Genomic DNA, 14,996 nt, shown 5'->3' with positions numbered 1-14,996 from the left:
AATCGATAGGACAATTCTAACATGCCTAAATTTACGAAAAAAGCTATCAGTTTGTGACGGACGGAAGGCGTACGGACCGACCCTAATTATAGAAAAGCTTCGCTTTTAAAAATGCGCAGAATAAAAGCCTAAAACCAAATCAAGACTTAAATCCAAAACTTAGATAGAAAACCATTTCAAGACTCATACAAAACTTCTCTAAAATGCAATATGTTTAGTAGTCATCGATAGCTAGTTCACAAAAATAATCTTACTACTTTATATTGATTCACCATGTCGATCCAGCGGTTAGAAAGATCTTGTAGCAACAAACAATTATCCCCTTGCCTTTTTATTAGCTTATGAACATATACTCATAATATAACACTTCCGTCTGTCGATTGTGTGTTATTGTAAGGTTTGACCGTAAGCATTTAGCCTATATAGTTACAAAAAATTCTTAAAATATCCTACTTTTTCCATTTGTTAAAAATAATTAATCTTCGCTTGTCATAATTGTTATGCGGCTTTTTAAAAATAGATCAATGGTTTCCCAATCGATGGAATAAAAGAATAAATAAACAAGCAAAATCACAAAAAAATTATTTGCATAGGTATTTATTGTACCAGTATATTTTTATCTTTAAAGAAATTTGGGGTACAGTCTTTTGCGTGGCAACGCACCTTAACGAGCGATTCTTCATTATTTTCACAATAGGTTTTCTCCTATTTCTAGCCCCTGCGGGAGGGCTCTAACCCTGCGGGGCCGATTTCCTAACCCTGTGGGGCAATCACCTAACCCAATATAACCTAACCTAACCTAAAATAACCTATAAAAAGCCATTTTAAAAATACAACGAATCGCCCCTTAAGGGGCGTTGCCACGAAAGGGACTATTCCCGAAATTTGTTCTTTTTTGTCCTTGAAGGTGGGTAAATTACAAAAAATATTATCAATTTTTTTTACACTCAAATACATGAACATAAGAAATATTTATAGAAATTACTGTTATGGATAGTTAATGAATCCGAATTCATCTTAAATTTCTTGTTTAATGGGATATTTTGAAAAACTTAAGTTTTTAATATTTATGAAAAATATCTAACATCATCTTGAACAGGTGCGTTGTTTAATGCTTTCTCTCTCTCCATGGCTTTCACCTCATGGTTTTCAGAGGTTTGCCCCCTCCTGGACTGGCAAGTCTTCTGGTGTCGGGCCATATTTGTCTTAGCATAATATCCATCACAGTAGCTGCATCTGCCTCTCTCAGCTTTATATATTTTCGGGGCTCTGACGTTATTAGGAGGTTCTTCGGCTTGGTTATGTTCAACAAAAGCAAAATTTTCTATTTCTTTTGGTGCGATTTTAACATCTTCTATATTAGGATTATTTGATAAATTCACATCAGCTTCAATAATGTTTGCCTTGAATTCTGTACTAAAGTCATCATCTGGGCAATAATCTTCCTCCTTAACCAACACGATTTCAGTTGCTCTTTCATGAACTTTCATGTGTTTGTTTAGGTGAGTTGGCTTGTTGAAACCTTTCCTACAAGTTGGACATGAAAATGGCTTCTTAACAGAATGAGTCAATTTGTGGGTTGCTAAAACATCGGCACGCTTGAAAGATTTTTCACATATATCACAAGAGTATGGTTTATAACTAGAGTGAATCTTTTTGTGGTTTATCAAGATACCTCTTTGACTGAAAGACTTCTCACAAGAATCACATTTAAAAGGTTTCTCATTTGAATGTATTCTAATGTGTTTAGTCAAATTAGGTTTTGAGTTGAACATCTTTTGACAAATATCACATGAAAATGACCGCTCTCCTAAATGTATTGCTTTGTGATGTGTTAAACTACTGCTATATGCAAATTCTTTATTACATATATTACAAGCGTATGGCATAACACCTGCATGAAGTCGTTTGTGTCTGTTCATACTACTACTAGAGGTAAACTCTTTATCACACAATTCACAAGTGTGCATTTTTGTTTGTTTATTCTTTGTTGGGAGATTTTGAATAAAATGCATATCTTCATTTTCTTCAAAAGAGTTGTTTGCTGAAAAAAAGCAAAGGGTAAAAAGTTACACATCTATGGTTTACATTAATGTGCTAGATAAAAACAGTCAACCGTTTTTAACTCTGTTTTCAAGACTAATTATGAAGGCCAATAAATTTTTAGGTGATCCTTTGTATTTACGAACCCCAAATTACCTACCATCTAGAAAATGATTGCCAAGATCATCAAAACATTCATCATCTGCAGATAGATCAATATTTTCATTAGCATCCATTATTATCTGAAAAAAAATATATTTTAATAAAATTATGGTCACAAATCATTTAAAGTTTTCTTTAGGTTATAGCAAGTTAATTATGTAAATTTAAGAGGTTACTTGGAACCCAGGATTTTTCCTATTCTAATATATCATATGCACTTATAAAGCAAGTAATTAAATTTTTAAATTTTTTTATCATGTACTAGTTCTAGAAATGTATTTAAAAAATTAAATTTACATATATCTTGTGTTAATAGTTATATGAATCTTTTAAAGATTGTAACATTTTCATCTAAACTGCAAGGAAAACATTTAATGGTGCAATATTCTTCTTTATTTACTTCCCTGAAATACGAATGTCAAACGTTAATCTTTTGATTTAATTATGCTTGCAATCATTATTCTGAAATAATAAACTTATCAATCGTTGGAAACTTCTAAGTTTAGCTCAAACCCGTTAGGAAAAAGTATTTTCCTTTGGAGTATATTAGTAATTTATTATCATATTCAGGTTTCAAACCTCCAAGCCCCTTCACACATTAAATGCACTACATGCAACTTCTATCTATTTTAATTCTTTTTATATAGTATGTTATTTACATTCTGAATGTAAGTAAATAAACAGACCTTCAAATTAAGAAGTAACCGTCTGCTAGGCAGGGGGGCCTATTTCTTGGACCGAATCTACATAAACAAAAATCCTCATTTATTTACATTTACAACATTATTATCATTACTAAAATTTAAAAATTTTAAATATTAAATTAAAAATAAAAATTATTGTGTAATAAAAAATGTAGTTTAAAGCACATTTAAGGAGAGGGGAGAGATTAAATACTTAAACTAAAAAAGGAAAAAATAATCACAGAAACTGTTGTTAAGACGACATTATAAAAATGGAAACTTCTACGGCATTTGTAGGTATGCTTTGCGCATTGTAAACAAACCTTTCTAATAAAATTAAATTGTTATAAAAATCAATGAATTGTTTTCATTAAATGTTAAATCTAAAAAAAACCGTGAGCAACACAGTCAAAATATGAAGAGAGAACTCTAGAATTTGTAAAATAAGACATATTTTATAGATTTTAAACCTAAATTAAGCATTTGTTCTATTTTGATTCAAGGCTTGGCCGACATAGAAAAACTTTTGAGCGAGGGATATTATTTTAATTTATTTTGTCAACAACCTCTTCAGGGCGAACAATAGTAAAGGATAACGTCTGTTTCTATCCTAACACTTGGAGTATTAGACTAAGTAACAGACAACCCAACCCTTTCTTTTGGATCTCCTTAATTTTAGTGCATTGGTAAAAACTTGTGCTTGTTTATTAGTTTTAGGTCCAAGGGATACCTCTTACTTTTCCTTTATAACCAATAAAGGCTTATTAGAGGGATTCAACTATTCAGAGGAAATAAGCATTATAGGTGAAGTGTATACAATTAATGACTTAGATACTTAAGATCTAAAGGACAAAATTACTCAGAATTCTAGTTTTCGCAAATACTTTTCTAATGTTTTCAATAATAGAGTTTTTTCTTGATGTTAACAACAATTTGCTTACAGTTTACAGATTTCTGAAATTACATGCGCACGCACCCCCCTCCCTATAAATGTTCCAACAATGTTAAAAGTATTATTATAGGATCGACCATTTGGACAATAAAATAGACCTTGTAAATACCTCCAGATAGATAAATGTCTTTTATTCTGAGACTGAAACCTAGGTACTTCATTAATGTTAAAATTTGATCTTGTTGAAAACCTGATTTGAATTTACTTACAGTTCCCAGAAATTAACATTTTATAAATTAAATGGAAATGTACTTGTTATCAAGGATTTGAATGAATAAGACAAATGGCCTATAGATATATGTATATGCCCATTTATGATACAAAAAGTATCTTTTCGGTAGATTACAATTAGAGGTTGAAACGTTTTGACACTAAACTTTACGAACCAATCAATCAAAAATCAATATATAGTCACCAAAGCTACATAGCAAACGAATAAAAAAACTTTATCATAGAACTTTAGGGAATAGTGTAATAAACAGCTCAATATCCTCTCCTTCCATTACTTGTTATGCATCTTATAATTTACCTATTTTATTTATTTTCAGGTGAAAATGAATAACTCAACAGAACCTTCTACTTTTAATGTAAAGAAGTTAAAAAAGACACTTATAAGGAGGTGCAAAATATGCAAACAAACATTTTCGGATAACAAACAATTAAATAATCACCAAAGAAAGTTTTGTGTGTCCAAATATCAGTGCAAAGTTTGTGAGAAGGGATTTGTACACACGAAAGAACTTGAACAGCATGAACGCACACATACTGGAGATAAACCATTCACTTGTGAAATTTGTTACAAATCATTTTCTCAAATTGCTAACTTAAATGCACACAGATTAATTCATACTGGAGAAAAACCCTACACCTGTCAGTATTGTCCTAAATCTTTTCGTCAATTATCTCAAACTAAAGCACACGAAAGAATACACAAAGGTGAGAAGCCATTTAAATGTGAAGAATGTGAAATTTCTTTTACACAGCTTGCAAATCTGAATACACATTTATTGCTTCACAAAGGGGAAAGAAATTTTGTTTGTAATATTTGTAATAAAGCCTACTATAGTGAAAATAACTTAAAGGACCACAAAGAAACTCATGGTTCAAATAAACCATTTGTATGTGACATTTGCCACAAAGGGTTTTTGATTTCTTCAAGTTTAAGATCTCACAAACTGCTGCACTCGGGAGAAAAGCCATACTCCTATTCTTACTGTAACAAATCCTTTAGACAATTAAGTCATTTAAACAGCCATGAACGTCTGCATACAGGAAATAAGCCATATTCTTGTAATTTATGCTTAAAAAACTTTACACAACTTTCTAATTTATTACATCATCAAACAATTTGTGTTGGGTATAAAACTGATTTAAATCAAACGAAATCATTATCAGACAAAGCAATTTTAAGAAAAGATAAAGCTGATAGTATTTATGCTAAATGTACTGTCTCTAATAAGAAACACGAGTGTGATATTTGCTACAAATCTTTCTATTTAAAAACAACCTTAGAGAAACACAAAAAAGAAAAGCACAATGTTTTAATAATAGATAATACTCAATGTCCCACAAAGAAATTTGCAGAGGTGTCGATTACAAGGTAGGGTTATTTAATGTTTATGTAAGCTATAGTTTGAAACTAAATGATAGGGTTAATGAAGTTTGTCGTCCGTCATATGTTCTGCTTGTGTAAGAGCCATGAAAAGTCTCTGAGAAATACAATTTACATGTCTTCTATTTAGGATCAAATATTTCCTAAAAAGACCCTCCTTGCCTATTAGCCTCTACTCTACTATTCGCTCTACAATGACATTATTACTTCTTGGGGGAAATTTTGTTTCTCTGTTTGAAGATTCTCTAAGGGTGGGGGGGGGGGGGGGGGGGTGTAATGCAACCATCTTGTAATCAATGATTAAATGGCACTTAGAATTAGAATTTCGATCTGAAATTTTTCATGAGTAATCCTTGGTAGGTCTATTTTCCCTAAATCGAACAAAAAGTATGAAAAGTAAAGGCTGGCGGCTCAGCCGTTTAGCCGTTTTTGCCTATTTTCAGGGCAAATTCATCATTAATTACGTAGAAATTAACTTTTTAAAACATATTTTTGGTGTAATTCATGTTAAATGATAGCAATAACCATTTTTAAAATTTCTAGTACCAACAGCATCCAGCTAGAACCGTTTGATAAGGTTTTTGAGCGATTAAAAGTATTATGTGGAGATAGGTTTTGTGACTAATTTGCTCTTAAGATAGACCAAAAATGGCAAAACGGCTGAGCCGTTAGTCGTTACTTTTCCAACTTTTTGTTCAATTTAGGGAAAATAGACCTACCAAGGATTACTCATGCAAAATTTCAGATCGAAATTTGAATTCTAAGTGCCATTTAATCATTGATTACGAGATGGTTGCATTAAAAACGCTCCCTTAAATGCGAACAATTGTTTACCGTCATATGAGTGATTTATGCACTTCGCTTATTAAACATCTTTTCATCCTTGTATATGACTTTTATTTAGGAATAAGAGTTTGAAATCAGACACTAATGAAACTCAAGAAACTGAAAACTGCATTGGACTGAAATCTAAAAATCTAGAACATGGCAATGAAAGATCTAATTCAATAACTTGTGATATATGCAATAAGACTGTAACAACTAATAGAGCATTGAAAATGCACATGCGACAACACACAGGGGAATCTCCATATGATTGCAATTTTTGTTTTACAAGATTTAAAAGTAATACTGCTTTAAGATATCATTTAAGGGCGAAACATAATTTTACATTTAATAGAAAATCTGGAAGACCTAGAAAGAATTCAGAAGAAAATAAAGGTGCATTTTTTTATCTCACATTTTGCTATGATTATCAAATTCTTATTAATAGTCTGCTTTAAAAAGAGAGAGGAGGGGGGGGGGGGTGGTATTTTAAAGTATTTTTAAGCTGCAGAAAAAATTGCTTGGAATCAGGATAGAAAGTAAACTTTTATTAAATATAAAATTTGTCTTGTTGTGTCATTTATTTGTTAAAAATGAGGCACATATCTTCTGATTTGGCGATTTTTAAGATGCCATTCCTTGCCAAATTAGACCATCTAAAACATTTTAAACAAAAAATAATTTTGCTAAACATTATTTTATCTAAATTATTCTAAGCGTAGGAAATATAATTCTACATTAAAATTCGTATTTTTTTGCATTTTACTATTTTGCATTGTAAAGCCTAGCTTTGGCCCGTTCCTAGTAAATCTTACATACTATCCGATTCAGTCAGATTGAAAACACTTTATAAATTTAATGTTTTCTTCCAGGAAAAGAAGTGGCACAGTCAATCAGAGTCTTAAAGCCAATTTTACCAGAAAATGAAAGTTTAGAGGCTGTATCCAAAAATGAAGATATCATAATAAGTGATTGTTTTAGTGTTGGAAATGAAAATCATTTAAGTAATATAAAAGAAAAGGTCAACTATGATAGTTATATTGATGAACTTCTTGCTAGTGACTCTGATAGCGATTTAAACGAAATCGAATTAGATAATGTAAACTCAGGCGAGATACACAACAAAGAGATAGAAAATTCAGATTCAAGTTTTAGCGAAAATAAAACCCACGAAAGTGAAAATGAAAAATTGGAAGATTTTTTTTATTGTGATACAAATGGTTCACAATCGCATTTTAGTAAAAATAAAGACACAAAAATAAAAAGTGAAATGATTATTGAATATTCTGTTGTAATTAAAAAAGAGTTACTCTTCAGTGAAAATAAAATAGCTGAAAATAACATAATCGAAGACGTTAATTATTGTGCTACAAATAGTCTTTCAAATGATGAAACTAAAGTTAAAAATGAATCATTAAATTCTAAAGTTAAAGCTCCTAATCAAATAATGGTATCTGATGCTGACTTAAATTTATCAAATAAGCTTAATTTAGAAAATATTAAAATCGAACCAGAAGAAATAGAAAATGTAAATATTGTTGAACCTAACCAAGATGAAGAATCTCCTAATAACTTTAATGCATTGTACAACGCATCTGTTCAAGATGCTGTTAGATATTTTTCAGAATTATAAAACTCTCATTTCAAATATCTCATGGCGCTATGTAATTTGTAATGATCTCAATTTAATTAATTAACCTGCCATTTATATTCAGATATTTATTACTTATATCTTAAATATTTACCAAAGTTATGTCTACCTCACTAATCATCAATTTTATTAAAAACTTACCTACCTTTTTCATACGCTTTAAAAATGCTAGGAGAGAAACTTTTTGTACTATGTATATCAATTTCTACCTAGATCTTTCTGGCTTTGCTCTTGTGATTTTATTAAATATGTATATATACGTGAATAAGTTCCTGAAGTTAAAAAATATATTTTTTACATTCATTAGGTAATTGAAACTTAATTTGTATTATTAACAGTAAAATAGGATGATAACGTTCACAAGTAGTGTTGTTTTTAAAACAAATTTTCATCGTCCTAGATTTTAAAATGGAAAATTTAGAATTGAAAGCACTCAGACACATGTTATTTTGTTTGTTTGTTTCAATGGAAAGTATATTAACACTTAACGTGATGAGTGTAAAAGCTTAATAAGCAGAAAATTAATTTAGAAGTCTAAATAAATTGGTATATTTTGTGACAAAATTGCTTGAATACAAGATAGGTACTGTTTAAGGACTTTTTTTACATTTTTAGCATTTGATTATAGAGATACCTCAAGAATAATATTTTACCTTGTCCTCGGAATCATAATTCGATTTGACAATTCTAACATACCAAAGTTTTTTATACGATCTATCCGTTATGTGCTTATATTGCTTAAGGGGGGGGTTTTTAATGCAACCATCTCGTAATCAGTGATTAAATGGCACTTAGAATTCGAATTTCGATCTGAAATTTTTCATGAGTAATCCTTGGTAGGTCTATTTTCCCTAAATCGAACAAAAAGTTGGAAAAGTAACGGCTGGCGGCTGGCAGCTCAGCCGTTTAGCCGTTTTTTGCCTATTTTAAGGGCAAATTCATCATTAATTACGTAGAAATCAACTTTTAAAAACATATTTTGGGTTTAATTCATGGTAAATTATAGCTATAACCATTTTTTAAATTTCTAGTACCAGCTGCTAAACGGCTAGAATCGGCTGAAAACGGCTGGGAGCTGCCAAGAGTATGAAGGGTAGATATAGCTTGTGACATATCTAGGGGTAGGTTTTTATGGCTGCTGAGCTTAAAAATACTACCAAAAATAGTGGCCGCCCATCCATATGGCAGCTGGGTAACAGCTGCAGCTCAGCTGGGAGCGGCCAAGAGTAGAATGAGTAGATAGGGCTTGTGACGTGTCTAGGGGTAGGTTTTTATGAGTTCTAAGCTTAAAAATACTACCAAAAATAGTGGCGGCTCATCCATATGGCAGCTGGGTAACAGCTGCAGCTCAGCTGGGAGTTGCCATCAGTACATAGGGCTTGTGACATGTTTAGGGTTAGGTTATTATGGGTGCTGACCACAAAAATACTACCAAAAATAGTGGCGGCCCATCCATATGGCGGCTGGGTAACAGCTGTAGCTCAGCTGGGAGTGGCCAAGAGTAGAATGAGAAGATAGGGCTTGTGATGTGTCTAGGGGTAGGTTTTTATGAATGCTGAGCTCAAATTTACTACCAAAAATAGTGGTGGTCCATCCATATGGTTGCTGGGTAACAGGGGTAGGTCTGAGCTCAAAAATACTACCAAAAATAGTTGCGGCCCACCCATATTGCAGCTTGGTAACAGCTGCAGCTCTGCTGAAAGCGGCCAAGAATAGAATGAGTACATAGGGCTTGTGACGTGTCTAGGGGTAGGTTTTTATGGGTGCTGAGCTCAAAAATGCTACCAAAATTAGTAATGGCCTTCCATATGGCAGCTGGGTAACAGCTGCAGCTCAGCTGGGAGCGGCTAAGAGTAGAATGAGTAGATAGGGATTGTGATGTGTCTAGGGGTAGGTTTTTATGGGTGCTAAGCTCAAAAAAAACTACCAATAATAGAGGCGGCCCATCCATATGGCAGCCGGGTAACAGCTGCTGCTCAGCTGGGAGTGGCCAAGAGTAGAATGAGAAGATAAGGCTTGTGATGTGTCTAGGGGTAGGTTTTTATGAATGCTGAGCTCAAATTTACTACCAAAAATAGTGGTGGTCCATCCATATGGTTGCTGGGTAACAGGGGTAGGTCTGAGCTCAAAAATACTACCAAAAATAGTGGCGGCCCATCCATATTGCAGCTTTGTAACAGCTGCAGCTCAGCTGGAAGCAGCCATGGGTAAAATGGGTACATAGGGCTTGTGACGTGTCAAGGGGTAGGTTTAAATGGGTGCTAAGCTCAAAAAAACCACCAAAAATAGTGGATGCCCATCCATATGGTTGCTGGGTAACAGCTGCAGCTGTGCAGTAAGCTGTTGTTCAAGCTATAAGCACTTTTTGGGACTATTGAAGGATAACCAAATATTGAATATTTCAGTATTGATTTAGTTGTTAAACAGCTGAAATTGGCTGAGAACAGTTACCAACAGATAAAGGTAAAAGTTTAAGACAAAGCTTGTGATGTGTGGGGTAAATTTTTATAGGTGCCAAGCTTATTAATACTCCCCAAAAATAGAAAGGCCCATCCATATGGCATATAGGTAACGGCTGCTGCTCAGCTGTAGTTGTTACCCAGCGGCCATATGGATGGGCCCCAACTATTATTGGTAGTGTTTTTGAGCTCAACACCCCCATAAAAAGTTAAAAACCTACCCCTATAAATGTTACATGCTATATCTACAACATATACTTTTGGCTGTTGATAACTGTTTTCAGACGTTATTGGTAGTTTTCAGTGAAATCTAGAAATTAAAAAACTTTTACTAGTAATATGTCCATGAAATGAAGTTATAATGTTAATTGGGAGAAGTTTAATTCTACTGAAATAATAAATTTTGTGATATTCTTCACACGTCACAAGCCCTTTGTACTCATTTTACTCTTGGCTGCTTCCAGCTGAGCTGCAGCTGTTACCAAGCTGCAATATTGGTGGGCCGCAACTATTTTTGGTAGTATTTTTGAGCTCAGACCTACCCCTGTTACCCAGCAACCATATGGATGGACCACCACTATTTTTGGTAGTAAATTTGAGCTCAGCATTCATAAAAACCTACCCCTAGACACATCACAAGCCTTATCTTCTCATTCTACTCTTGGCCACTCCCAGCTGAGCTACAGCTGTTACCCAGCCGCCATATGGATGGGCCGCCACTATTTTTGGTAGTATTTTTGTGGTCAGCACCCATAAAAACCTACCTCTAGACACGTCACACGCCATATGTACTCATTCTACTCTTGGTCTCACAGCTGAGCTGCAGCTGTTACCCAGCTTCCATATGGATGGGCTGCCACTATTTTAGGTAGCATTTTTGAGCTCAGCACCCATAATAACCTAACCCTAAACATGTCACAAGCCCTATGTACTGATTCTACTCTTGGCAACTCCCAGCTGAGCTGCAGCTGTTACCCAGCTGCCATATGGATGAGCCGCCACTATTTTTGGTAGTATTTTTGAGCTCAGCACCCATAAAAACCTACCTCTAGACACGTCACAAGCCCTATCTACTCATTCTACTCTTGGCCGCTCCCAGCTGAGCTGCTGCTGTTACCCAGCTGCCATATGGATGGGCGGCCACTATTTTTGGAAGTATTTTTGAGCTCAGCAGCCATAAAAACCTACCCCTAGACACGTCACAAGCCATATCTACCCTTCATACTCTTTGCAGCTCCCAGCCGTTTTCAGCCTGTTCTAGCCGTTTAGCAGCTGGTACTAGAAATTTAAAAAATGAATATTGCTATCATTTACCATGAATAAAACCAAAAATAAGTTTTTAAAAGTTGATTCCTACGTAATTAATGATGAATTTGCCCTGAAAATAGTCAAAAAACGGCTAAACGGCTGAGCTGCCAGCCGCCAGCCGCTACTTTTCCAACTTTTTGTTCGATTTAGGGAAAATAGACCTACCAAGGATTACTCATGAAAAATTTTTAGATCGAAATTCGAATTCTAAGTGCCATTTAATCACTGATTACGAGATGGTTGCATTAAAAACCCCCCCCTTATAGAAAAGCCTTGCTTTTAAAAATAAAACAATTTTAATTTGTATTTCAAACATCAGCATATAAGCAGGAATAAAATATGAGGATACAGAAACATCTATAACAATAGTGTCCAACTAGATTTTTATAAATAGTTAGCAAATATTTACAAAGTAAAAGGAATGTTAAGCGATTATCTTTATTTGTGATCACATGGTTGATATAAATAATTTACATATTTCTTAATTTGATTATCTTAAGTGCATTAAAATTTCTTTGATTTGATTTTTTTCATACGATAGAGAGGAGGGGACTATAGGTTGCAAAAAAAGTGTATAAACTTGTGCTGTATTTCTGAAGCCCTAGGTATAAACTTTGGTAAGTTAAGGTTGAATCGTGTTTAGATTTTACAAAAAGTATCCAAACTTTTCCACCAACAATCTACATAAAGAGATAAAAGAAGGGGTGGGGGGGGGATTGATTTCAGAAGTCCAATACAATGAATTTAATAGGTACCAAAATTTGTATTCTTAATAAACCTTTAATGCTCTCAAATACTAAATCCATAAAAGGAACGTTTAATAATTAAAGAATATATTGATAATTGGAGTATTTAAAAGTTTTCTAATTTAAATTTTTATTTCAAACCCCCTGAAGATTTTATTAATATTAAGATCATTAAAAAAAATAATCGTATAATGTAATGAAGTCCTCGATTTTTCTCACAAAAGTCTACTTTAGTTTTGTAAATATATGCGAGGTTTGTGATTACTTGAGCTATGCATGAACTTTCTTATAAATTTTGATGTAAAATTTCATTACCATTATAAATTAAATTGCATAATCAGTGCTTTAAAGCCTACATGATCTTGCTGTGTTACATTTAATTAATTAAGTCACATAAAGAATTTATGAACCTAATAGTTTTTCATGACTAGCTACCTAATGATTATGTTGTATGAGCATGATATTTCTAATTCAGGTTAGATGATAGGTTCACTGTAATTAACAACTAGATTTATGGCAACATATATGCATTGCATTTTAACTTAAATTCAACAAAAATTGCTTTCAAAAATGTTACTTTTTGTTTCTTTACAAAGGGATAATTTCATGAAAAATATTTGAAGTTCCTTTTCTGTCTTTTCAATGAATAAAAATTAAACTTTTTTTTTACTTTCCATTGTTCCCGATTTAAAAACTTTTGTTCCTTCTTGCTGTAAAAAATACAGATGTAAATTGTGATTGATTTATTACTAGTTCATGAAAAGGCAACTATTAAAAATTAAATCTAAACAAATTTGTCTCCCTAGTATTAAATACTCTTCTTGGAAACATCCCATGCATTAAATATCATTATCTTTTGGAATCAAACAAAAAAAGTGTGAACTATTATTTTTAAAAGCGAAGCTTTTCTATATTTAAGGGTCGGTCCGTCAGTTCGTCCGTAACGGTTAGCTCTTTTCGTTAATTAAACAGGTTAGAATTGTCCTATAGATTTCAAACTTTGCATGATGATTCCTATAACAGGTAGGTACGATTTAGAAAGCGCAGCAACTCTATAATCGTTACCAGAAAGTCCGTACGTTTATTTAAAACCTGCTGATTTTTTACTTTTCTGACAACAAAATTTCGTATTTTAAATTATCTGATTCATCTGATTTTTTGAATACTGATTCCTATTACAACAAGTTACAATGTTATAAGCAAAGCATCTCTATAATCAAGTCCTAATATGTAATATGTCCTTTAACAGTATCAAGTATTTAAGACTTTTTGCCATAAATTTACTTGCAATTTTGATTGGACTCATGCATTAATATTCTACTTATTCGGTTGGCACTCTACAAGTGTCAATCTTCGTTTTTCCTTCCATTTGAGAGCTTCGCTTTTATGGATGTTGTCATCCTTGTTTTTATTATGATTTAACTGAATTGATTTAATTTTGATGCGAGGCTTAAATAACTTTTTCTCAGCTTTTTCAGATTTGATTATTAGTAGAATAGCTACTCTGTAGCTAGGAATGTTTATGATTTGTTTGAAAGTGAGTCTTCTTCTAAAACATCCGGGAGGGAGCAGGTTCTTTTCGTCCTTTCGTTCCTTCTAAAATATAAATTTAAAATCAATAGAGACTAGGTGCGTGACCATTATTTTTTTAATAGTATTTTAAGGAATATAAAAGAATTTTTAAAAAATATAATTCTGAGGTTTGGAGTTGAAATCTAAAAGAGGAGGTTTTCCTAAAATAGAATTTGGACCTCAATTGAAATGTTAAACATATCATATTTTGAGGCTTAATGTAGGTTAGGTTTAGTAAAGGTCGGATAGTCTTGCAGCGATAGTTCATTATTGAAATAGTGCCCGCTGGGTCAGGAACGCCTACAGAGGCTAGAAATATGGTTTTCTTCTTCTCCAAAATTAAAAATTATGTGGTTGGTTTTCAGTGGTCAAGATTTGAGTTTGAGTTAAGGCACCCAGGAACCTGAAGGGATAAGGCAATGGCTGATAAATTTATGTACATCCCTAATAATGATACACAAAATTACCCTTTTTTAGTTTAAAATAAGTGGTTGAAACTTTTGAACATGCAACTTAATTAACCAACCAATTAAATTATCTAAAATTCCCCAAAGTTGTTGAGCGAACAAATAAGCAAACGATGTTATAAACTTTGGGTACTAGTGGGTACTCTCTCTTTCTGAGAAGCATCCCAAAATGTTTACCTCCGTCTGTTGATGAGAGCAGCCGACATTAAATCTTCGTCTTCTTCCTCGTAATTATTACACCTAACAAAATGTTTATTGATTAAGTCCATTTTCTATTTGAACTGTCGTTTTTCTAATTTCAATCTTTATGCATTTGCAATGAGAAATTGAAACGATTAAAACGTTGTTCTTAAATTCTTTTCTTCATTTAGGATCCCCAAGTCGTGGTTCAGATCGACAATTTAGGCATGTTAGAATTGTCCTATCGATTTTAAACTTGGTATTATGTAATGATTTGTTTTACAGTAAGTAATGATTTAGCTACTCTATAGGTAATTATTACTTTTAAGTCCATAT

General features: G+C 32.9%; 2 protein-coding genes across 2 annotated transcripts in view; both read right to left on the bottom strand.

Annotated features, from left to right (window-relative positions):
* Positions 1–581: 581 nt before the first annotated feature.
* Positions 582–2,285, bottom strand: LOC145319264 (uncharacterized). The gene is made up of 2 exons (XM_080161279.1): positions 2,204–2,285; positions 582–2,044 (listed from the first exon to the last, which is right to left on the bottom strand). The coding sequence occupies exons 1-2, from the start codon at positions 2,277–2,279 to the stop codon at positions 1,068–1,070; spliced, it is 1,053 nt and encodes a 350-aa protein (XP_080017405.1). The 5' UTR covers positions 2,280–2,285; the 3' UTR covers positions 582–1,067.
* A 9,701-nt stretch (positions 2,286–11,986) lies between these two features.
* LOC145320100 (uncharacterized) overlaps positions 11,987–14,996 on the bottom strand; it is an 84,400-nt gene continuing 81,390 nt past the window's right edge. Inside the window, exons 21-22 of the mRNA XM_080162540.1 lie at positions 14,658–14,720; positions 11,987–14,037 (exon numbers count right to left, since the gene is read on the bottom strand). Of these exons, the coding sequence (XP_080018666.1) occupies positions 13,962–14,037; positions 14,658–14,720 (139 nt within the window). The 3' untranslated portion in view covers positions 11,987–13,961. The remainder of the gene's footprint in view (positions 14,038–14,657; positions 14,721–14,996) is intronic.

This window comes from Acartia tonsa, chromosome 5 (assembly GCF_053477335.1).
Source record: "Acartia tonsa isolate MP-2025a chromosome 5, ASM5347733v1, whole genome shotgun sequence".
NCBI lineage: Eukaryota > Metazoa > Arthropoda > Copepoda > Calanoida > Acartiidae > Acartia > Acartia tonsa.
Note: the sequence above shows the minus strand (reverse complement) of the source record. Positions and strands in the feature narration are given on the sequence as shown.